General features: G+C 29.2%; 1 protein-coding gene across 2 annotated transcripts in view; it reads left to right on the forward strand.

Annotated features, from left to right (window-relative positions):
* Positions 1–26430, forward strand: part of mle (maleless) — a 121404-nt gene that overhangs the window by 78729 nt on the left and 16245 nt on the right. For both annotated transcript variants that reach the window (XM_067274812.1, XM_067274814.1), the window contains 9 exons: positions 4119–4190; positions 7034–7175; positions 10462–10544; positions 11122–11278; positions 11348–11448; positions 16641–16739; positions 18395–18604; positions 22038–22111; positions 25927–26079. In XM_067274812.1, the coding sequence (XP_067130913.1) occupies positions 4119–4190; positions 7034–7175; positions 10462–10544; positions 11122–11278; positions 11348–11448; positions 16641–16739; positions 18395–18604; positions 22038–22111; positions 25927–26079 (1091 nt within the window). The remainder of the gene's footprint in view (positions 1–4118; positions 4191–7033; positions 7176–10461; positions 10545–11121; positions 11279–11347; positions 11449–16640; positions 16740–18394; positions 18605–22037; positions 22112–25926; positions 26080–26430) is intronic.

Below are 26430 nucleotides of genomic sequence, written 5' to 3' on the forward strand. Positions count from 1 at the left end.
TGGGGACCTTTTTTTATGATTCATCTATCGTCTTATCTGCAGAAATGTACAGTAAATAAATTTATTGTATATTTCTGCAATAAATAAATGACCTTGACTTCTATTTTGTGGACATACCCTACTCTCTACTAGTAAATAATTACAGTTTTGTATATTTTCACAGATAAAATGATAGTTGAAACATAAAAAAAGGTCCCCAAAATCCAGGGTCATCTTATAGGACAGATACAAAAAAAATTAGATTGAAATTTATATAAATTAAAACTAATTAAAACAACAGACAAACTCTAATTATTTGCTAATAGAGAGTAGGTTATGTCCACAAATAAGATAGTCAAGGTCATTAGCCGAATGCCTGAATCAGTGCGAATGTTTGCAACAATCGCAAGGCAGTGCTGCCAGATGCAAGAAAATAAAATTTGTTTATTCGAAAAATTACGAATAGGAAATAATTCCGTATACAGTATTATTATCCAGATGATGATTGCTGATCTAAACTAAATTCATAGGCCATTGATAGTTTGGGGGTCATCTTATAGGACAGATATATGCTAAAACTTTTGATATATGATAAAACTTTGACAAAAATTTATATCTTGTCTTATTTGTGGAAATATACAGTATTTAATTTATTTTTGGTTTTTGATTTTAGTGAGTTTATTGTAGATGATGTTTTCAAAAAGCAGAATTGTTATAAAATGATAATCTGATTTGAACTTCTACTGATGTAAAATTTAATCTGGATGAATGTTTTTGGGATCTTACATTTTTAACTATTGTGTCTGGATAGATCTGTAGATTTGAGCAAAGTTTGACAAAAGCATTCAAAAGTTTGAACTGAATTGATAAAATAGAACATTAGGTGCTAAATTATATATAATTTGAATAGCACAGCACACATTCTTTGTAAATTTTAGCATTTTAAATTACTAAAATTTTATGATAAGCAAACAAATGAGTGAGTACAATATTAAACAAGCTGATTTTAATGTGGTTTGTTAACATACTTAGTTTTTAGCATGTTAACCATTTGACAGATGCTCAATAATCCAATTTGAACTGCATTTGATACATATTAATCGCATGCAACAAATTTAAATTTATTATATGCTTGTATTCTATTTTTGATATGTTAAACATTTTACGGTAGAACTCTGATTATTTGAAGAAACTAGTGCTACTAGTGCTATAAAATGGGTGGCCGTGGCCATTTAGGATTAAAAGTTACAAATATAAAAGATGTAAATCTTGGTGTCACTTTTAAGTCTCTTTTTACATCTTAATGAATTTTATCAAATATGAGAACAACAATTTTTATATCATTTATTATAAAGCTAATATGTCTAATAAGAATAAAAATCTGTTTTATTGTATTAATAGTTGCATTTTAATATGAACAGTTTGACCATAATAAAGTTAATCAATAAAATGTAATAGAAATAAATCATTTTGTAATACATGTTATTGTTTTAATATGTATTATGTACAGTATAAGAATTACAGTACAAGAAAAGTTGTTATAGACTCATCTTGGATAATGCAGAATCTCATGATTGGGATTCTGCTGTAATTCTAAATTTTGAGTATGATTCTGTAGATAGTGTTCTTTATTTATGAACTAAAGTTGATGATGGCTACAGAAAAGCTCAAAATGTCTGCTTTATTTTGTAACTATGATAAATAGGCTAACCATAATTTTTTTTTCTCAAACCGGGACAATTTTGAGAAAATACTCACAACAGAAAATTAAGCCTACTGGATAAGTACTGTACATATGATAGAAAAGGCTAAATAAAGTAGTTGTTAACAAAAACAATGAGTTAAAAGCAATTTTTAATAACTGAACTAAACATATCTTATTATTAAGAAGTTATTAATATTTATCACTAGTGTGAACATTTTTAAAAAATTCTTTGTCACTTAAATTGGTACATTTAAAATATGACAATACATTTGAGGAAGTTCCTATTGTTTGCCTTATGTTTCACACATTTTAAGTAATTTTTAATGTTTGAATGCCCACCATGAGTTACTGCAAATTCTGAAAAGCACAGTTCATATTTCACTTCATCAATACGATCACAGACTTTTTTCTTAATCACCAGTAAATATACAGTTTCTTTTTGGCATTTTAGAGATTAAATGAATTTAATATACTGTACAAAATAATCGCAAATGCCAACCAGCAATTTGAACTTGACTAAGATATGACATGCACAGCAATGATGTGGTCAGTGTAAGTTTCAGTCTCGCCAACTCTAATTGAAACAAAATATCTAAAAAACTGAAATAAAAATATCTGGATCTCATAGGTTACATGCTATTATAAATTCTGTGAAAAAATATCTGGATGACAAAAGAAAACATCTAACTTCATTAGGCCATAGGCTATAAATTTTGGAGGAAAACATCTAGACAACATTAAAAGTACTTAGATCTAGATGCAACTAGATATGAAATATTTAGATTGGCAACAGTAAGTGTAACAGAGGGATAATTGCCAAATTGCCATTTTACTCAAGGTTGCACTATTTTTACTTCTTATAAATTCAGCACTTTTAAATTTAAACCCAATAACCGGGACAAAATGACAAACTGGCTGAGATGTTTTGACAACATCATCAAACTGGGACAATCCTGGTCAAAATGATGTGTCTGGTAAACTTAATGATATAAATATTTTAAATTCATTAGAATTCCATTCCCGAATTCAACATGATCTTGGAAAATGTTGGCAGTTATAATAATAGATAATCATGTCATATTTTTATGAAATAATTTTTTTATTTGATATTCATTTAAATACATATATTTTTTAATGTAAGTGTCTGAATGTCCAAAGAATAACAATTCCAATAAAAGAATTTAACTTCATTATACAGTGGAACTTCGCTTAACAAGCACCTCAAACAATGAGTATTTCGCATAATGAGCAAAACAAAATGTAAAAATTTGCCTTGCTTAACGAGCGATATTTCGCATAACGGTGATGAGGAGCAGGAAAGTCTCGAATTGTGCGCATACGGCATGCTCCCATCAGTCTGTGTTTAGCACTCATTTCGCTAGCATCTTAGTGTCGTTTGTGATCACATTTTTCCAACTTGTATTCACACATATTTCTTATAAACATCAACAACTATAGCTCATTATATAATAAACACACCAAACGATATGCCAAATTCTTGGGTCATTAAATTTAATGACCGATTCCAAAATAAATTTTAGAAATGTCTGAATTAAAAATTAACTATTTATAATTATTAAATTTAATACGAGATGGAAACATAACTGCCTACCTCTAGTCAAATTAATTAATTTTTAATATTTAATTATAGCATTTACATAATCCAAGAATTTGGAATATCGTTTGGAGTGTTTATCAAACATATTAGCTGTGATTTTTTCTTTTCTTTTTGTTTCTGCAAATCGAATTCCCATTCCAGGATGGTTCATTCCACGCTAGAAGAAACGATAATGATGATTGATGCTCCTTAACAATGTATATTGTACAGGTTTTTTTGAATAAATGTTATACATAAAACATTTGAGCATTTTTTTGGCGTGGAACGCATTAACGTATTTTACATTAATTTCTATGGGAAAAATGTTTCACTTAACGAGTGTTTCACATTACAAGTAAGACTCTGGAATGAATTATGCTCGTTAAGCAAGGTTCCACTGTACTTGTAACAAATAATTAATGATAAGCTTCTTTGTAGGGAATGGTGATTCAAATTTAATATGAAGATATAGTTTTCTTAGCGGATTTACTTATTTACTTGTTTGTACAAAAAATTTTTTGCTAGATGTGTTTTTTAAACTTATTTTAAAATATTTTTTTATATTGAAAACATTATTTTTAACAAAAACTATTAAAAGGTCTGTAGAATATTGGAGATGAGATAAAACAAGTCTTTTCTCTTATTATTTATGACAAAACAAATATATGAATATATAGAAAACCTAAAAATAATTTGTATAAGAGAATCATCTTTGTTATATAAGTAGACAAATTTCACTTTAATAAAATTTAATAATAATAAAAACTACTGTTATTAGTTATAACAATTATAAAATTACAATGATTAAATAAATAACATTTACATAATTTTCATTAGATACCGCAATATATTCTGGATTCTTATATTACTGCAGGACAAGGAGCAGAATGCTGTTTAGTAGTTACTCAAGTAAGTTATTTATTTTAGATGTTTAAAAGTAAATATCTATACTTTCTACCACTATTTTCTTTTTGTAGGCATTGCAGTTTTTTAAATTACATGTGTTAAAATTTGTTTAGAATATTAACAGTTAATACAATTATCATCAGTTCAATCATTATTCAAGGACTATTAATAGTATTTGATAATTAGTTACTTACAAATTAATAGTTTGTGTAAATTCTTGATAATTCAAATTCAATTTTTATATTATTTAATATTTATTTTATTTATTTAAACATACTGGTACAACCATGATGCAGGGAGAAACATACAAAATAATCATGCAAAATTATACATCTAACTAAAATAATAGTAAAACAAAAAATAATAAATTCATTTTAATTTTAACCTGATGTTGAAATTCTTCTCCATTGCCTGTGATGTCATGTTGAATTTTGTCGATGTTAAGCGTAACGAAAATTACATGTTTTTTAAAAAGTAATTGTGGCAATTTTACCATCCAGAATTATTTTTTTATTTTTCAGAAACAAAAGAGATGTATTAATAAACATAAAAACAAAAAAAAATTATATTTTGGAACATAGTTGCCAGATTGGGCTACAAGTAGCGGATTGGGCTACTTTTTAAGTGCCCTCGCTACAAAAATTTTAAATTGGGCGACACGCTACTTTTTGGGCTAGTAATAATTACCTTCAGGCTACAATTCTTAAAAATACGCTACTTTATTTTCATATATAAAATCGCACAATATTTATTGTATCATACAAAACTAATAAAGTTTTATTTAATTTCATTACACTTAATTGTATAAATAAAGTTGCAACGTTTAACAAAGATAAAGATACTTTGCTTCCGTTTTCTATCCGTCGTTCGCTCCAGTAATCCACAATCCATTGCCACTAACACTGCTAATTTTATTAATTTTTTTCCTCTCATATATCTATCAATATGCGCCTATTTTTAATTATTTTTTTAAAACGAAAATATGCTACTCACAAATTTATTTGTACTTTTACTTCGTTTTCCTGTTTTTTCCCGCTTGACTTCTTGATTCTACTTCTGTTTTAGAACGTTCCTTTCTCTAATTTGACGATTTCACTACATTTTTAGTAGACGTTTCCTTTTTTTCCTTTTTTTAGGTATTCCTTGGAATACCTAAAAAAAGGAAAAAAAGGAAACGTCTACTAAAAATGTAGTGAATAGGCCCAGTGTTACTCGGGCAAAAGTAACGACAGCAAAGATTAAGATTATTACATTATAGCCAATCTCCATCTTTTTTCACAGAATGCAAGAATTAGGTTTTCCTGTTTCCAGACTAATTAGAGAATTTTTAGATGGGTCTGAAAATATGTTCAATTTCCCGCAAAAACGCATCTGCGCCTGTAAATATTGCACGTCGCTTTTTCTTAACACTTCCATTGTTAACTCTTCGGGGACGGTGACCTCGTTTTACACTCCCCTTCCGTGAGTCAAGACAGTGTAATCTTTGTGTATTCTTTGTTGTATAACCAGTTACGCGAGTTTAACTAGTTTTTACTAATCTCTCCGAGTCTCTAAACTAGTCTAACAGATACAACAGTTCTTGATACAGTGTAAACAGAGAGGCCTTAAAACTGAAAACAAAAGTCGCAGTCGCTAAGTTTCTAAGTTCAAAAAATGAATCGCCGCGCCTGCGAATGACTCGCTTTGATTTAGAGAAAATTGATGCAGATACACCGAATGTCCATTATATATATATATATATATATATATTACAAACTTATTTTATTAGTAAAAGTGCATAGTTGCAAAATAATTCGGTTTTATTGTTTGGGCTACAAACAGTTCAAATCCGCTACTTTTTGAGCACAACCACGCTACTTTTTAACCTTCAGATCTGGCAACTATGTTTTGGAACTGAGTTTTAATATAAAAATTATAACGACTAGCGACATCTAGTTTCAAAAACGAACCAATACTGTAACAAGATATCTCAGGTCCAACAGTTGAGGTCAAAGGTCATGACTTCGGAAATAACACAGGACAAGTTAAGTGGTAGAACTATCCAAAAAAAAAATTAAAATAAATAATTACCAGAAAACTAGGCTATATCTTACCTAGAAAATGAAAAATCTATTTAATTGCTTGTTCACAAATTGGATAGTCTTCCAAATATCCAAAGCTAACCACTGGTCAAATAATGAGCAAACCATGCCCCAGGTGCAATTAACATAAAATTACTAACAGTTTTCACTATGAACCTAAAAAGGAAAAAGACCACATTACCATAAAGCCAACATCATGTGATAAACAATTTAACCTTTTTAATAAAAATAAATATCTTGAAAAATGAATCAGTATCAGAAATTACTTTTCTAAAATTATTAAACGTAAAACAAGTAACTCCAAAAATCTCATGTAATTTTGACAAAAAGATACAATCTGCAATCATGTGATATGCATCCAATGGTGAATCAACTGTACCACACATGCAAATGTCCCTTCTAGAAAATGAAAAATAATCAATTTAGTCTCTTATTCACAAATCAGATAGTCTCCTATTTAATATTAAGACATTCTGGCTAGACTTCTGTTAATTTGTTGATTGTTATTCATAATTGCATATTTCAGTTAAAAACAATAAATCTGATTGTTTTCCTTCTATTCCTATTAATAAATTATAATTTTCAATCAATAAAAATTATTAATAATATCTTTATTTTTAAAACTGTTATCATCACTTAAGAATATGTAATATGTTTTAATATCTTATTATAATTAAAAGATTATGATACAAATGGTATGAGTAATGAATTAGTATTTATGTAATTAGGATTTTAGTTATATGAAAAAAAATTTGATTATTTCAGCCAAGACGTATCAGTGCTGTCTCAGTTTCTGAAAGAATTGCTGAGGAAAGATGTGAAATGTTAGGAAATAGTACAGGTTACAGTGTACGATTTGAATCTTGTTTGCCTCGTCCTTATGGCAGCATATTATTTTGTACTGTTGGTAAGTGTTAATTATATCTATTATTTATTGTGTTTACTTAATATATTGACTATAGCAGTTCAGGTAATCTATGTATTTCCAGATATAAAAAGGAGATTTTTGGTTTTTATTTCTTCATCAACAGTAAAATTGATAGATGGGTATATAGATGCTAACATATGAATAAAGCTGTCTAATTCATCTGCAGAGCCATTCCACACAAGCAATATGTAGATGATATTTTGCTCTGCAGACAAATTAGACTGCTTTATTCATATGTTAGCATTTATCAATTTTACTATGGAAGAAGAAATATTGACTATACTGTTATTATAAATACTTATCTAATTTGTAAAGTTAGTTCAGAAATTTAAAATTAGTTTGTTGTTTAAAAATTTTAATTTAATATTATTATAAGGCATTGTTGTGAAGTAAGGTCCATTTTTGAAATAAGGAAAGAAATATTAAAGCTAAAAATAATTTATTATAATCAAAAGAAAAGAAAGCACACTTTTTCACTTATTCACTATTGACTTCCACGCATTTTTGATATTGTGTCATCGAATTCCTTGTTCCATTGTTAAGGAAGTCTGTTGCCAATGTCTTGACTCAGTCAGTAATACTGTTTTTCAGTTTATCATCATTTTCAAATTGCTTTGAAAAAAGCTTTTTTTTTTTTTTAAATGCAAAAGCAGGTTATAAATACTATGTGAGATCATTGCTCTAAGGTGGGTGGTCAAAAATTTCCCAGCAAAATTGAACATTTGAACAGTTCAAGAAAGTTCAAATGTTGACTGCATGAGGTTGACTATTATTGCAGTAATGTCAATGGGAAATTTTTGACTCCTTACCTTATAGGCCCAATCTCATGCCTAGTGACTATCTCTTGCTCTTGCATTTAAAGAAAGTGTTTTCATTAAAGCAATTTGAAAATGATGAACTGAAAAATGGCATTACTGAATGGTTCAAGACATTAGCAACAGATTTCTTTGAGAATAGAATAAAGAAACTGATGACACAATGTCAGAATTATGTAGAAAAATAATGGAAATGTGAACTTTTTGGCTGTAATAAACTATTTTTTGTTCCCTGTTTTTTTTTTTCCAAAACGGACCTTACTTTAAAAATGTGCCTGAAATATAATGTATATAGTTGAATATGTTGATTGGCTACAAACATTTTTGTATCAAAATTAAGTTTTGTGAATTTAATTCATATCAATTAAAAATAATCCCTCATCAAAACCCCTCATCAGCTTTCCTTCTGGTTTGTGCACTTTTGAAATTTGTCAGATATACACAACTATCAGCATGCAATGTTCCATGGACAAACTGAATGATTTAAGCAGAAACTATGATCACTTGTAATCTCAAGAACAGTCAATTGAATAATCTGTTGCTTTTAGCCCTTGATGATGATTTTATTTAAAGTCTGTATTAATTATATACACATATACATGAGGACTTATCACACCAGTGAACAGGTTAGATTACAAAATCTTTAATGATAATGTTTTACAATCAGATATGGCTCTCAAGAACAGTGTTAAATAGATGAAAGTCAAGACCGGATATGGAAAGCATAGGAGTAGGAGGCCTTGATTAACTATATACAAACTTCCAGTATAGACTAGATGTCAGGTGATTTCAATTAAAAAATTTTCCCCAGAATGGAGATAGATAAATATATAATTGGTATGACTGTTGTTATCAGGAGAAATATGGTATACAGGGGTAATACAGTAATAATTGAGATCCAGAGCATATATTTTAAATTAAATAAATTAAAAATTGTATTGTGATGATGTCACAATAATTTTTGTTTGTCCTCTGGATATATTAGACCTCGTGTCTGGTAATATTTATACTCACTGGACATTGATCCACATAATAAAGTCTATCAGATTAATAGTTTCTCCCCCTAGCTCATTCTGCCCAGTGGGCACTAAGAGGGCCTTTTATAAATACCCATTATGGTTTTCAGCCACGTCTACAATGGGGGTGGCTGGTTGGTGAGAGACGGGACTTGACACATCCAGGTAAAATCACATCCAAAAAATTCTTGGGGTTTAATTGCCTGCATTCAATCTTGGGTCCTCTAGAGCAGCTATCACCAACCTTTCTGACCTTATGGATCACTAAACTCACAAATTTGAATCCTGTGGACCACTATCATAAATTTTTTAAATGATACAAACATCTACAGAATAATGATCATAAAAGTTCCATTTTACTTTATTAATATGGCATTCAATTGTTTAATTGTAACAAATTAGTGTGAAGTTTGTTGTCACTTGTTTGAAATAAGTTTATGGATTCTTGGTTCTTTTCTACAAAGGATGACAATTGCCTCACAACATTATTTATTGTTGATTATTTATTGATAATAGTCATTTTGTGTTTGGTTTTAGATTCAAATTCTTTTTTTCACTCATGGGGGTTTCCCCCCATGAGTGAGAAAAAGAACCAAGCATTTTGCATTTCTTTTATAATACTTTGCATAACCAAGTTGATCAATGTTCAAATTTCTCCACAGACCAGCAAAATTTTTTCACTGACCTTTAGTGGTCCATAGACCACCTGGCAGTTAGGTTGCCTTAACTGCCTCAGCCATTCAGCTATCTGATATCTGGATTACTGGATGCTGTATTAGGGACTTTAACTGTATTTTATAAAATTCAGTAAGAAATTAATGTCTTGTTTATATTAATGCTATATAAATGCAGCACTCATGGAAACTTTTCTAAAATGTGGAAATGTGCCTAAAAGATTTCAAACTGATTTCAATTAATAGAATTGACTTGCCTTATATAATAAAAACCATGTCTCAATCCTAATTTTTTGGGATGTAAGAAATCTGATTGATTAAATGAATTTGGATGAGAGCTATGTGGTTAAGCCACCATCTTGTAATAATTTCCTTGTAAACATAAAACACGGTTTCCTCAAGATAAAATTATTAATAAATCTAGTCAAAATTACATTGTTTTATTTGTGCAATACTTCTGTCCAGATTTGATTTGGATTTTCAATAACATGGAAAAATTGGCTTAGTGATTATATAGTTTAGAGTTTGATTAAGTTGTGTTCTCTTTGTATTAAAAAATTATTTTTTATATTAAAAACTTGTTTTTAAATCATGTGCAACTTAATTTTAATTTGCATAAAAAATTTATTTATAATTTGTAATTTTCTTTATAACTATCCAGTTTAAATGGTTAGTAGACTAAATTTTGTGTTTTAATTTTTTAAAATTTTACTTATTACTAATTATTTATTTATTTATTTATTTTATTTTTGATTCGTAGGTGTCTTATTAAGGAAATTGGAAGCTGGTTTACGAGGTGTATCACATGTAATTGTAGATGAAATTCATGAGCGAGATGTTAATGTATGTGAAATATTTATTAAAAATAAGTGAGATTTTTTATTATAAATTTTATTCTTAAGATTAAATTCTGATTAATAGGTAATTCATTTTATTGTTTTGAATAAATTAAAATCTAAAGAAATTAAATAAAATATTTATTCAAATAGATCTGAAATTACTCAAACAATTCTTATAAGATGTAATAATATTTCTAATATAAAACTATATTAGAAATAATATTATGTCTTACCTGAGGTTTGGTAAATTAGATTATTATACATAGGATATTAATAAGTTATTTTATGATCAGCTTTTTAAACTCAGTGTGATTATTTTTTATTTCTAAACATCAAAGACATCTAATTATGGATACATCATTTATAGTTGGAAATTTTACATTAATAAATAATGTAACTTAAAATGTTTTTAAATATCCAGTGTTTCAGATGGTATTAAAACAAGAATATTTTTTAAGCTTGTTATTCATTAACCATCTAATATGTTAAAATTAGATGGTTAATGATGTGTGATTCATAATTATTAATCACTCATTCTAAGAAATTTTGAAGTTCTAACATTAAGTTATTTATTTCCTTAGTCTGATTTTATTATGGTGGTTCTTCGAGATATGGTTCGCACATTCCCTGAGTTAAGAGTAATTTTAATGTCAGCTACTATTGACACATCTCTCTTCCAAGAGTACTTCTACAATTGTCCAATTATAGAAGTACAAGGCAGATCATATCCTGTACAAGGTAAAATATTTATCTATATTTATTATTTAATTTATTATAAAAAATTACAGATTAAGTTTTTTTTTTTAGAATTTTATTTAGAAGACTGTATACAAATGCTGAAGTTTATGCCACCACCAAGTGGTAAAAAACGTAAAGATGATGATTTACAAGACAGTGAAGATCCTGATGTATGTTTTTTTATCATTAATTTTTATATAAGTATTTATAGTATTAATATATAATACCAAATACTTTTTTTAAACTTAAAGGGATTTTTGGGTTTTTTTTTCAATAACTTATTACACAAGGAACTTTCATTGATATAGGTTTTATTAATGGAAATGCATTTTGGGTCTTAATGACCCCTGTTCAGTCCTTATTTTTATACAGATACTTACTGATTATTAAATATAAATTGAAATTAAAAAATTTGGCAATTGACTGGATATGTTATAAAATTTGCTTAAAAAGGTTGCTGTAGATGGGTAAAATTACAAGTTGGATAAGATTTTTAAAAAATTAAACACGTTTTTAAATAAAACTAATAAACAGTAGTAAAAAAATTAGGTTTAAGACTTCTTCAAAAAAGTTTAAATTAAAAGTTCTTAAAACCATTATAAAATTGTACAAATTACACTGTGTGAGATCAAGATGTTGATCTCACACAGTGTAATTTGTACAATTTTATAGGTTTTTTTTTAAATTTCAAAGAAACCAGTAATAGAATAATCAATTAAAATACCAAATATTTTTAATGACTTATCAAGTACAGGGGAGCTTAGTTAATTTAGTTGTATTATTGTTAACCCTTTCCATGCTGGCGATCTACAGCAAATAATTGAGTGGAATTCGTCATGCGGCACATTTTTGCAGTTTTTGGATAATTTTTAAATCACGATATTTTGCTTCAAAATCGCGCTATGTTTAATCTGTTTTTTTGTGTTTGATTAAGAACATATCACAGTTTACGATTGTTTAATTTTTAGTTTAATAGAAATTGAAAATAATATTAAAATTTGAAGTTTACGAACAAAAGAAAAAAAAATTAATTTACAGAGAATTGCTAAACTCTGTACATTTGTTAGTTAGATACATCTGTTTTCTTTTAAATAAAAGAAACCGCAGCTCTCTACGGGGGGAGAAGCGCGCGGGGGAGAAGTTATTGCCATTATTTACACTATGTCTCTAATTACTTAGCAGGGAGAGGAGTCGATTGTTATCGTAAAGCAACACATTAAAGTTTATCATCATATATTTCTGCTTAAAATAGTGAATATTTGACACTTTTTTATATTTTTTCAATGCTTTATAAAATATTACACTAAAATAAGCGATTAGTTATTATTATTTTTTTTTTTTTGCAATTACGCAATATCCGGAATGAGTTTTTCGGTAAATTTTTAGATAGAAGCTTTTGATAAGAAATCTTCTTGTTTAAATAAAGTCAAATAACATGAAAACTAGTAGAATTATGGCTCTAAAATGATGAATATAGCTATCTTTTAACGTTTGTTTACATTCTGACTTTAATCATGTGGATTGGTTCTTCACGGGAAAATCCCGACCAAATGGTTTTAAAAAAATTCTCATTCGTTGAAGTTGATTCAGTCGTCATATAAATTACCAATTATAGCGTAACAGGCATAGAAACAAAATTTTTAAAGCCAATTAACAGCAAGAAGATCTTCCATATATTTACTATAGGGAGGTGGAGTTTCCTGAAAATATTTATTGCTAGATAGTTTTAAAAACATATTTACTAGTTGAAATATTGTAGAATTAGCTAATTTAATGTCTAAGTACATTAAATTAGTTAATTAATGCTAAAAAACGATTTAAAAAGTGGATTTATTGCGATTGTTTACAGTTTACTTGGAAGGTTGGAGATGGGACTTTTCGCAGCAAATTTTCCTTTCACAAGACTGTGATTAGTTAAAGTAATGTCAACAAAGACAGAAGATACCCATTAAAACTGTAGAAAAAGTTTCCCTTTGATTGTTTTCAGTCAACTGTGTAGTTAACTGGGAAGATTTGCTGTAGAATGGTAGGGGGTCCATTTTACCAAAATATTTATGGCCCAGGGTGGCCAAAAAACACTTTTTGGCTTAAACAAAGTCATTCGACTTACAGAAGAGCAAATAAAAGCTAAGATCGCTGGAAAATCGAATATAATGCAAAATAATCAAATTTTTTGATTAATTATGCCTAAAGGCATATGCCGCATCACGAATTAACGGCAAGTCACGTGACATACGCCTAAAGGTGTATAACCGCATGGAAAGGGTTAATAGACTTTCAATTAAAAATAAATAAATGTTGATAAATATGATGCAGACATAACTCATTGTTAAGGTGCTTCATTTTACAGTGCTTTGCTAAATGTTGCATTTCAGTTATATTCATGTTTATTATTTTGCTCTTAAGAGATTTTCATTGCTATTTATTTATTATATTTACTTATTCAAGTTTTTAAGCCTAGCACTGTTTGAACTTATACTATAATTTATTAAGTACACTTTTTGGCTTTCATATACAGAAAAGGGCTGTGTTTCACATTAAGACTATATTTATGGCAGTGGCCTGGAATCTAACTTGCCATACCAGTGGGATATGCCTGTATATAGGAATAATATGATAAAATGAAAAATCAGTATAAAATATTATATATTCATATTTTGAAATAATTGTTAATTTATATGGTATATTATAGCATTTAGGATAATGATTAATAAAATTTTTATATTAAGTTTTTTCTTGTTAAAATTTGATTACTGAAAATAATTAAAAACAGGTATGTAATAACTAAGGTCTGGATTTTTGGGTGCCACACCCACTTAGTTTTTGAAAGGGGCAGAGTGTAAAAAGACAAATTATGTCAGTTTTAGTGCAGTAGGCCCACTCTTTGCCAAATTGTTTAGCACCTAAATGCACCCAAAATGCAAACTTGCCCCAAACAGTGACTAGCACCCAAACTATATATTTTGTACCCAGCTTCTTTTTTTTTTACATTTTCAACATATATTTCGACTATTATTATTTATTTTTATTTTTATTTATTATTTTTATTTTTTTTTTATTTTTTTGGTGGTTTTTATTCATTCACTTGCGGGGAAAAACAAATTCGTTAAATCGGACCATGTATACTGATGAAAAAAATACAATAATTAGCTTAGTCTCTTCTTTTGTTGAGAAATAAAGGGGGTAAAGCAGAATTTTCTGGACTAAACAACTAAGCCTTAGGGTTGTTCTAAGAATGTAAACAGAAAACAGATTCACTGAAAATCTGCAAAATGTGTTTTCTTTCCTAAGAAAAGAACAATCTAGAATATTCTGTGTTGAGGTCACTGTCATGGTAATATCTTGTAAGGAACATGATTCGTCGATTTGAATTGGTAATGGTCGCTGAGGAGAGATCGTTGAGGAATGCGATCAGTTAAATTTTGAGTTGGTATCGCATGTGTTTCAAGGAAGAGACCGTTGGCAACCACATCATGCGATGTGGTGGACCTGAAATAGAGCTACGACTAGCATAGTCGCTGATTGGTCAGCCGGCAACTGTTGACGTCTATATAAGGTCGATCTGTCACCTTACCCTGACTTGTGAGCACAACAGTTCCAATTTCCTTTGTTCGGTGTCAGTGACATTAAAAAATGGCAAAATTGTCTGCATGTATACTGAACATTTTAGCAAATAAGTTTAAAGATGAAAACGGATATACAGACAGAAAAGTTCTTCACTGTTCCATTTGCGAATATGTGATATTGGTTAATGTGAAACACCAAGAAACGAAAAACAGGTGACATATGAGTTCAGAAAAGCATAGAGAAGGCAAACGAAAAAGGAAGAATTTCAAGCCGACATTTATAGGGGCCTCATTTCAAAAAGGAGAAGAATCTCAGAAGGCTAATGCGTTCTGAGATTCTTCTCATCATATTCTCTTCTGAGAATAATATGTTTTATGCAGATTTAACAACTGCTCTTTTGCAGGCAAATATACCCTTATATAAGGTAAACAATCCAGCCTTTAAGTCATTTCTCCAGAATTATATAGGAAAGCTTGTCCCCAATGAGAGCACGCTTAAAAAAAACTACGTGAAACCAGTTTATGATCAAACAATATCTAAAATCCTGTAGTGTTTATACTGGATGAAACAACAGATTCCACAAAATGGTACGTGCTGAACATTCTTATTGTACCATTGACCAGATGCTATGTACAACCAATGTTGTTCAAAATGTACCAACTTGAAAATACGAAGTCAACATAGTTGACTTCGTATTTTCAAGTTGGTACATTTTCAACAACATTGGTGTACATAGGTTGAGACTTTCAATTATGTTTGCATCAAATTGTGGCCAAATGGTGTCCAGTAAGAAAAGGTTTAACTTGTCATTACAGATCAAGCAGCTTACATGTTGTCAGCATTCTCAAATTTGAAATGTATTTACAATAACCTAAAACATGTGATTTGTCTTGCCCATGCCCTACACCTAGTATGTGAACGTATTTGTGTAGAATACAACAAGGCCAACGACTTCATTTCAAAAATGAAAATGGTTCTTCTCAAGTGCCCTAGTTGGGAATGCTTATACCAAGATGCAGCTGGACTGCCATTACCACCCAGTCCACTGATCACCCGCTGGAGGTCTTAGATAAACAATGTAGTATTTTACTGTGAGAACTTCAAGAAAATTAATGCGTTTATCAACAAACTTTCTCCTGGTGATTCTGTGGCCGTTGACAGCGTCAAGAAACTGGTCACTGATCCAGTAGTGACCACAGAGCTCTACTCCATGCATTCATACAAGTTATTGGTGGATAAGATCAATGAGCTGGAAAGATGTGGAACTGAAATGCTGGATCAGTGGAATGTTGTAAGTCAGGCACTTGATGTACTGGATGGTTTTGCCCTGAACAAACTCAGATCTAGTTTATCAAAAAATCCTGATTTGAAAAATATTTTGGATTGCACTGAACTAGAATTCCAAGTAAAAATGAAACATACCCTCTTAGTCTTGGTCGACGTAGAAAAATCTTTTTCGTTATATAAAGAAATTCTATCCTCTAAATGAGAAAACTTTACTTTTAAGAACATTGAAATGGTTACTGTTGTAAATCACAATGCTCATCTTTATGTCTAAATTGCCATAAACAATTATGTAGTTTGTAAATATAATACTTCTTGTTGGTTTTTGTCTTAATAATACAGCATTTAAAAGCACCCAAACTAGCACCTAAAACAGGGGAAAAAAGCACCCAAATGAGCACCTGATCCATTCTAAAAATGCACTCAAAAATCCAGACCTTAGTAATAACATAGTAAATATATATTATTTTTAAATAACATCATTAATAAATATATTCTTAAATTATAATAGGAAAATTTAAATAAAGTTATTGGAGCAGATTATTCAGATAGTACAAAAAGTGCTATGGCCAAAATGAGTGAAAAAGAATTATCATTTGAATTAATAGAGGTAAGAGTTACTTAAAAACATTGTATTTATGGATTAGATTTAAAGTTGTAAGAAAATTCTGTTAATTGATTAAGAGTATGATGGAATGTTTGTAAATTTGAGAATTCTGATATTTTAATGGTGATTTTAATCAAATAATTGTCTAATATGAATATACACATTTGATCATTCTGATTCAGTTTCCTTACAATTATTTTTAATGCTTTGAAATAATTTTATTGTGTAAATATTAAGAAATTTTCTGCTACAGAATATAAATTTAATTTTAAATAGCAAAATTTATAATGGCTCATACAGAAATCAAGCTATATTATTTAAGAAATTATTACATATCATTGCTCATTTATAATAATCTTCATTAGTACAGTAGAGCATCGATTATCCGACTTAATTGGGGACTGGGGTTGGTCGGATAACTGAAAAGTCGGATAACCGAAAAGTATGAAAAAACTACATTATTAGTATAGTGTATTAGGCCTGGTTTAAATACTAGCCTCCCTTTCATGGTTGAGCCAGTGCTGCCAGCTAAAACATGCAAAAATTTAACAAAAATAGTATTAAAGTAGCCAAGACATAACTAAATATTGTAGCGCCACATCACTAGCAGACATTTGAATTTGCCGACTAGAACGCGGTCGGTTAACCGGGGGTCGGATAATCGATGCTCTACTGTATTTCATAATGAATCTTATCAAGAAATATTAATGGCATTGAAGAAATAATATTGTATAAAATTGATATTAAGAAAACTAAATTGGTACTTTTGGGTTAGCAGGACACCTGTTTATTTTTCCTGCTATTTTTAGAGATATAGCTATTTTATTTTGTCATTTATACATTGCAAAAAATTATTGGAAGAATTAAATGATTAACTAATTAATAAATATACAACAAACTTTTCCAATATTACATGGGAGGCATAAACCTGCGGATATCATGTATCATTGCCACTGCTGGCATCCATGCATGCTGAAGCCTCTGATGAATTTCTGCAGTGGAGATTTCTTCTTTAATGAGAAATTCAATCACAATATGCTGGCAAAATGAAATGTCAGTTGCAGCCATTTTTTACTGGCTATCTGTGGTCATGTAATAGATTGTGATTTATAAAAAATTGTTGCTCATGATTTTCAGTATTTCTTGTGTATTTGCTCTCCAAATCAGTTTTAAGCTTTAATCAAACTTTGTAAGAAATAAAATTCAATCTCTGATGATGGATTTTATTGAGATGTTGTCATCAATGTCTTTAGTAAAATAATTAGAAAAAAAAAAGGACTGAAGAAGTTAGTAACAGAAGTGGCCCAAGATTTTTAATTTAAATAAAAAGAGGGGGGAGAAAAATTGTTTCTTTATCATTAAACAAAGATGATGCAGAATAAAATTTTTCTTTTTTGTATAATGGTTAATAAAAAAAACAGGCTTTTAGAAAAATTTCTTTTTTATTTCCTATATAAAGGTTAGCTTCAATTTACATGATTTTGATTTTACATGGAACCAATCTATTGTGTATATCAAGGATTAGATGTAGTTTAAGATTGTAAACAGGTTTTTGTTTCATGCATTCTTGAAATATGTTAAGAATATTTGAAATTATTATTCCATAAAATTAAAATAAATAAACAAAGTATATATAATTTTTTACTGTTTAATTTCAGTCTTTATTGTCATATATAAAAAACTTGGATACACCTGGTGCAGTGTTGGTGTTTTTACCTGGATGGAATTTGATATTTGCATTAATGAGACATTTACAACAACATCCAACATTTGGTAATCCATCTTATTTAATTTTGCCATTGCATTCGCAAATTCCCCGAGAAGAACAACATAGAGTATTTCAACCAGTTGATCCTGGAGTAACAAAAGTAAGAATATTAAAGAGTACTCACCTTTATAATTTTAATAAGAGTAATTTTACTTTTTATTTTTGTTTTAATTCTTAATATAATACACAATAATGATTTAATTTATGACAATATGCATGAATTGCATTCTGCAAAATTGCTCATTGCGAAATTATTCTTTTTATAAACTATGATCATATTTTCAGAACTTTATTTATATTTCTGGTATTGTAATCCTAAATACACTAGTGTCCAAAAAGTAAGCATAATCATCATATTGGTATATAGTTCAGAAACTGCCTGACCACAAAGATATGAAATGTAATATACATGTAAGAAATGTCCTTTAATAAACAAAATAACTGGACTGTGAAAATTTAACTTTATGTATGCAAAACAAGAAAACATTAAAATGAATTAAAAACCATAATGATTATTTTAACATCATAAAATGGCTAATATGGCACGTGGTTGTTTCTTGCAAGTGCACACACTGCAAAGCGATTAATCATATTGGTTGCTAGGTTGTTTAGTGTCTGTGTTGACATGTTTGTTCTTGAAGAAGAGATGTTGGATTTTTGGTGGATGTTGACAGGATGCAACTTGCCTCTTTAGAGCATCCCACTCATACTCAATTGAATTTATATTCAGACCTTGCTTGTCACTCTATATAGATATGTTTACTTGCAAAAAATTCACTGAGCAGTGTAGCCCTACATGTACAGGCATTATCATGCATAAAAATGAAGTCTGGATTCATGTCACCTCTGATAAGTCTCACTTAGGGTTTCAGGATATTGTTCTATCTTTTTTTCAGTAATGATGGAGAAGAGCATGCATCTGTTAAGCATTATACTGTCATCTTCAAATCAGTATCTTCTCTGATGTTAATGGGAGGGCCGCTGAAACAAAACATTGCTTTACTGATTGAATCCAATTTCAATATGCTGTTAATATCAAATAAAAGTACTGTTGAGAGGTTATAACTCTTGGACATTTATTTTTCTTTGTCACCTAACCTTCTTTGTTGTCTGGATATGGTGCCTTATGGCACATTGTGCTCTTGATACTTCCATAGATAAATGTTTTGCTCCCAGCTTGCCACTAACTCTCTATAATAAAATTGTTTGTAGTGTCTGTGTACCATCATCATTTTCACAAAAGCAATAATATATTTTTGATGATCACAAAGAAAAGACAGCAATAATACTTTGTGCAATTTGCTGTATTTATGGTATATGTGTTTTACATAAATGTGCATTTGTTTTTTTAACATGTGAAATAATAATGATTTTTATATATGTGGGTGCTAACTCTAACAACTATTTTCTTCTACTACAGTCTCTCTGACTTATGATGGGGTTATGTTCCAAAAATCACATTGCAAGTCAAAAATAAAAATAAATAAAAAAACAATTGGCTATATGCAAGGTTATGCAGTATGTAATATATGTTCGGACTATTGTTGATTGCAATAGTTACATTCACAAGTGATTGCCATAACTGCCATGCTTAGATATTATCTTAAGTTTTTCATTAAGAGTAATAGCCTTCTTCCTTTTCTCACCAGTAGCAGGAGACACAGTAGGGCATTTTGCAGACATATTGAGTATACTGTATACATGGTATATATATATATTTATAAAAGTATCAAGAAAGATCATTAATACATCAGTGGAGCAGCTTGAATTTAAATTTTGTTTTCCAGTGCTTCTGCTTCACTTGCATTGGCCATCCATCATATGTGTGAAATATCATCTGTTGAAACATCATAAATTGAGGAGTGTCTGTATTAGTTATGCTAATTTTTGCAGTAATTGTGGGTTTGATAATTATGTTTATTTTTGGACACTGATATATTAAATAAGAGTTAAGTATTTGATAACCTTTGGAAAGATGAATGTTTGTTATTTAAGAGAGAATTGATGCTTTATCAGAATGTGGTAAAATGCTTATTCTTTAAATATATTTTTCTATTAACCTTGTTTCCATTTTTTTTAATTTTGAACACAGAATTAAGAAATGTATCTTATTAAATGCAGGGTACAGTACCTTCACACCTGGAAAGTCAGGGATTTTCATTAGTGTTTAGAAAAAGTCATGGAATGTTAGTGAATTTGTTAATAATTGTCAAAAAGTCAGGGAATTTGCTTCCTTGGCTGCCTTGTTGATATTTTGCTGACAATATGTTTGACTAAGTGTAGCCATCTGCAGGTAGCAAGAAGTACAATGGTGCAAAACAACTTATGAAAAGGGGTGCAGAATATTGTCAGAACCCAAAATTTCTCCCAAGCTTACATAAAATTTTCCGAAAAATTTACAAAGTAAACAAAATGATTAGTAATTTAAATGATATTATTTATCATTTTTCATTTTAATAATTCAGAAATTATAAAAAATATATAACTGTTGATTAGAAAAAAATAACTAATTAAAACATTCGAAAAGCAAAACATATGTGAGTAGTAAGTCAAATGTTGTTTTGTTTTGTCAATATGTCATACTGTAAGGAACATGAGGGTCAGGGAATTTGTACAAAGTTGGTCAGGGGAAGTCATGGAAATTAAAAAAAATTGAGTAGGAACCCTGTAAATATGGATTAAAAGAAAAGTTTAAAGATAAGTTATATATTTGAAAAGTTATAAAGTATAAAAATTCACAAATATTTTCACACAATTTTGAATAGTAGTTTACTATTAAATTAATGTTGTTTACAAAATAATTTTATTTCAGAAGGAAATGCATTGTTTGTATTATTTACTAAAATATGGATGCCATAGATTATTAAAATATTGCATGAAGTATAAACATAGTGTGTAAGGGGGAGGGAAATGTTATGTTAATTCATTGAAAAAATAAAAAGGACAAAATTCAAATTAAAAACACATCAGTTAAGAGCATTGCTTCTGTAATAATGTCACAGCAACTAAAAGATTAAATTTATATAATCAGATGAATTGGTAGTAGCTATTATCTATGATAGCAAGAGTAAGTGACCAAGTTGTCAGCACAGTGATAATTATAATATGTTAAGGTTCAGATAAATAATATAAGCAACAAAGATCATCATTTTTTCTTATGAATACAGAAAAAAAATTCAATATTGGTAGATGTATCTGCCTGAAACATTAATACAGTGTATGCAATAACTCATGATTTTATTAAACATTTCTAGTAACCCGAAAAAAATATTGATCTTATTCTTAAAATTTTCAAAAACTTTGTTTATTGTCATATATTCTGCATGTTTACACTCTTATGAGATTAAAGTAATTTTTGTAAAAAGAAATAATTTGTGTTTTATATTCTCAATGTAGTGAAATTTCATATAAGATCTCATTATAGGCATGTTCTTTTTAATTAATAAATATTTTTTTTTCTATTTTAAATAATAATTGTATGTATAAAAAAAAGTACTTAAAAATTTATATATTTTTATTTTTTTGGTGTTTAGATTATTCTCTCAACAAATATAGCAGAAACTAGTATTACAATTAATGATATTGTTTATGTTATTGATTCATGCAAGTAAGTAATATTTATTTATTTATTGCTTTAGTACTGTAAATTTTTAATTACATATATATATTATATTTGTAAAATGGAGGTTTATTATGTACAGTATGTTTTTATAATCCAAAAATTATAGCCCTAACTTTAATTACCTGATAATTGTAATATTAAAATATCTTATGGATTCCACAATATAGTTTTGTGAACATCATGCTATTTTCAGAATTTTATTCAAAATTCCAGTAAAAAATTTCATGTTAAATTGTAAATATTTTTTATTACAGTTTACTTTGAAAAGGTTGGAAATAGTTGTTTGAAAGTAAAAAAATTCAAATGTTCATCCAAGAGTCAACAGACAAATTATTTTACTTGATATTTTAAGAAGAAATTTTTTTATTTTTACAATTATAAAATTAGAATTGTACAAGAGTTGCCCAGATGGAAAGTGGACATGTGTCATATTTTATCGTGCAAAGTAGTGATTGGGGGGACCACCTTACAGATGGGTAAGCTCATCATAGGCAAAGCACAGACTGCATTAAGTATTGATGAGAATAAATTTTATCTCCACTAATTGGCAGATTAATGTTAAGTTAGTTACAGTGGAAGTGTCCAGAATCGAACAATGCCCAGTAGTTTGGTTGAAGGGAATAGGAGTGCTGACATTTATAGACAAATGAAGCATGTTTATGATGAACATTGTTTAAGACAAACAACAGTGAATAATTGGTGCAAGAGTCACAGAGAAGGCCACAAGTCAATTTCAGAATAAACTAAGACTAGGTCAGACACACACTGTAATCTCTACTACATCAGTTGCCACTGTGGAAAACATAATTAGAAGTGGCAGACAAGTTAGAACTCGCACTACAACTTTCACATTTTTGAACCTCAAGAAAGCTTCGTGAAGGCAAAGATTCATGTCAGATGATGAGATTGAAGGATAATGTTGAAGAATTTTTTTATCAGCAGTCACCAGAATTCTACGTGAGGGGCATCAGTCTGCTTGTGAGACACTGGAATCTTTGCCTAAACAAACATGGAGATTTCTTTCAGATTTGCAATAAATGTTTGCCAGTTTTGACATTTGTCTATTTATTTGGGTGATCCTTATATTGAGTAAAATAAAAGTTTTTCAGTTCTGTCAAAGATATAACAAAATACTCAGTTTACTAATATTAGAGTAAAAGGAAAAAATATATTTTTAAAAGAACTAATGGCTAGATTCAAAATAAACTTTTCATTCTAGAGGTAAATACAAATTGAATGAAATTTGAAAAGCATTGATCTTATTATATATATAATTTGAAATATGATTATCGAAAGAAGCTGCTTTTTTAAAAGTATATTAGAAAATTATTATTGTATTTATATGATTGTAAAGTTTTAATAACTTGAATGAATCTTCTAAACAAACAGATCTTAAAGAACAAAAAAGTAAATGAAACAAACTTTTTATTAAAGTAATTCAGTTTTATGTAAACGTTATTAATAAAAGTAATAATAATTATGTGCAAAATAACTAAACTAATGCAAGTAGGTTGGGTTTATTGTATCATTAGTGCTGTAGATTTTTTCCATAAACAGTTTCTCAGTCATCACTGATCTCTCTATTATTGAATTTTTTCCATAATATTAAAACTTCATGTTTATCCATTGTATTTAAAATGCCTTTATCATGAATATAGATTATAATCAATATCATGAAGGCTGCTATCATGAATATAGATTATTATCTATATTCATGATAGCAGCCTTTATCCATTCTGTGAACTTAAAAATGAATGAATGATGCTACATCACAGAAAATTTAAAGCTACACTTTATTGTATACTATAGTTCATTATGAGTAGTTACCATATTACTTTCCCGGCTCTGTTATACAGGGTGTAACAGGAAAGATGGTCACAACTCTTAAGGATTGATAGAATATGGCAAAGTAACAATTGTATGCAATACAATGCTTGGTAGAATGTGAAACATAAATGCAGAAACGCAGTAAGTACGAAGAATGTGGAAAACGTAAAGTTGTCTTAATCACAGATATTTACAAGAAATAATGTTTCATATTTATAAGAATTGTTCAAATGAATGACCACCAATACATTCCAGATCTCTGTATTACAGGACCTCCGTCACTGTTGTCATACAATACATTCATGACAATGGTGACGGAGTGGTTGGCATACACTTTGGGAGATATCCAGCATGTCATGTACTTCTGCAGCAGCAGTACTAATTCTGGTGACAAGATCTTCAGGATAACAAATAGGCATCTTGAAATGGATATCTGCCTTTTCAGCATTCAAATACTGTTGCATCTCTGTAACCGTGCAACTTCCAAATGACAATGTGTGCAAAACACTGCTCTTCTCACCAGCAAGTGCCCTTTTGCAGCAAATTACCTGGCTTCTGACCACTCATTGCATTACAACAAATGTTACTTTTTTACTTTTACTATGTTTTGTCATCCCTTAAAAGTTATGACCATCTTTCCTGTTACATCCTGTTAACAGAGGGAAAGTATAGTGATCGGGCAAAAAAGGATACCTCCAAGATATTTACATTTTTGGACTCGACATCTTGAAACATTGAGAAATGCAAAAAGAAATTGTGGGTTTTTCTATACATATGGATGTGTGTGGGGCACAATTTTGTTCATCTTGTTTAAAGCTTAAGAGTGTGACTATGCAGATGTGAGAATATGTGGAGAGAAGAGGTGATGATGTTTCATGCTCTCTGTTTCTTGCTTTCATCTGTGTGGTCGTAATAAATGAGAGCATGAAACATCATCATCTCTTCTCAACACATATTCTCGCTCACTCATGTCTGCATAGTTGCACCCTAACTCCTGTGCTTTTTGTTGGAAATTTCTGAAATTTTGCAAAGAGGTTTGTGTATTAGGATTAATGCTATTAAATTTTGGTGGTTAAAGGTTGTGGGAATGGGGAGATAAAGGAGGATCGTGTGTCACATCTTGAGTAAGGTCGGACTTAATGATGATTTTACTTGTTATTAACATTAACAATTTTTTATAAAACTCATCCCTAGCCTCAAAATTAAGATTTTTGCCATCTTATAATATAATTGAGATGGGTTGATGGTAATAACAATAAGTGCAGAGCCCAAACGATTAGGAGTTGAAAGTTGAAATTTGGTACACAGTTAGGGTACATCAGGAGAACATACACTAAGAAGGGATTTTTTGAAATCCCCACAAGATAGAGGGGAAAGGATTAAGGCTTATTCTAAAGAACTCAGCTTCTACTGCACTTTTTAGATGCAATTTTTTGTTTTTAACTGCGTTTTAGTAGGGTAACACATGAAGATGAAAGAAGTGTATTCCTTAACAATGAAAGTGTTAAGAGAAAGTGACATGTAAGATTTACAGACAGATGCAATTTTTTGCATTTTTGTGGCAAATCGAACATATTTTTAGACCCATCTAAAAATTCTCTAATTAGTCTGGAAACAGGGCGACTTAATTCTTGCATTCTGTGAAAACTGGTAAGATTGGCTATAATGTAATAATCTTAATCTTTGCTATCATTACTTTTTGCCTGAACACACTGGGCTTATCTACTAGTTTTATAATAATTCAAAATATAAAATATAACAGATGGCACCAGCAAATATTGCCAGGAAAGTTAAGCAACTTGTTGCTAGAATTCTATCATTATCAAGCAAGCATATATAGATCTTCATTTCACTACAAAAAAGTGAAAATTATTAATATTTTTATATTTATGCCACTTTTGAATTAAATTTATTCATTAGATTTAGAGTGACAAAAATATTGATAAGTTTAAAAATGTATAATTTATTTTTAGAGCTAAGATGAAACTTTTTACATCACATAATAATATGACCAATTATGCTACTGTCTGGGCATCAAAAACAAATTTAGAACAGCGAAGAGGAAGAGCTGGTCGTGTTCGTCCTGGATTTTGTTTTCATTTATGTAGTCGTGCAAGATTTGAAAAGTAAGAACATTTTATAATGTAATATATGGTTATTTAATTTTTACCCAAATTCACTTATGGTAGTATTTACAATAATTTGTTGTTAAATTTTTAAAGTGACTAATGATTAGTTAAAGTCACAATTAGTATGTCTACTTCTAAAGTTTTTAACTTTGCTTAATGTTGACTGAATTTGTAATTAGCTTATAATAGCAATAAGTTAATAATGATTTTTTAGTTTTTTAGCTTACTTTAAATAGATACTTAAAAAATGACATGTGCATATATCATAATGTGTGTCTTTTTTTTTTTTTTTTACATTTACAATAGTACATATTGTAAATAAATTTACTTTTCGATTCTTATATCATA

Source organism: Centruroides vittatus, unplaced genomic scaffold (genome assembly GCF_030686945.1).
Source record: "Centruroides vittatus isolate TY-2023 unplaced genomic scaffold, ASM3068694v2 contig_564, whole genome shotgun sequence".
NCBI lineage: Eukaryota > Metazoa > Arthropoda > Arachnida > Scorpiones > Buthidae > Centruroides > Centruroides vittatus.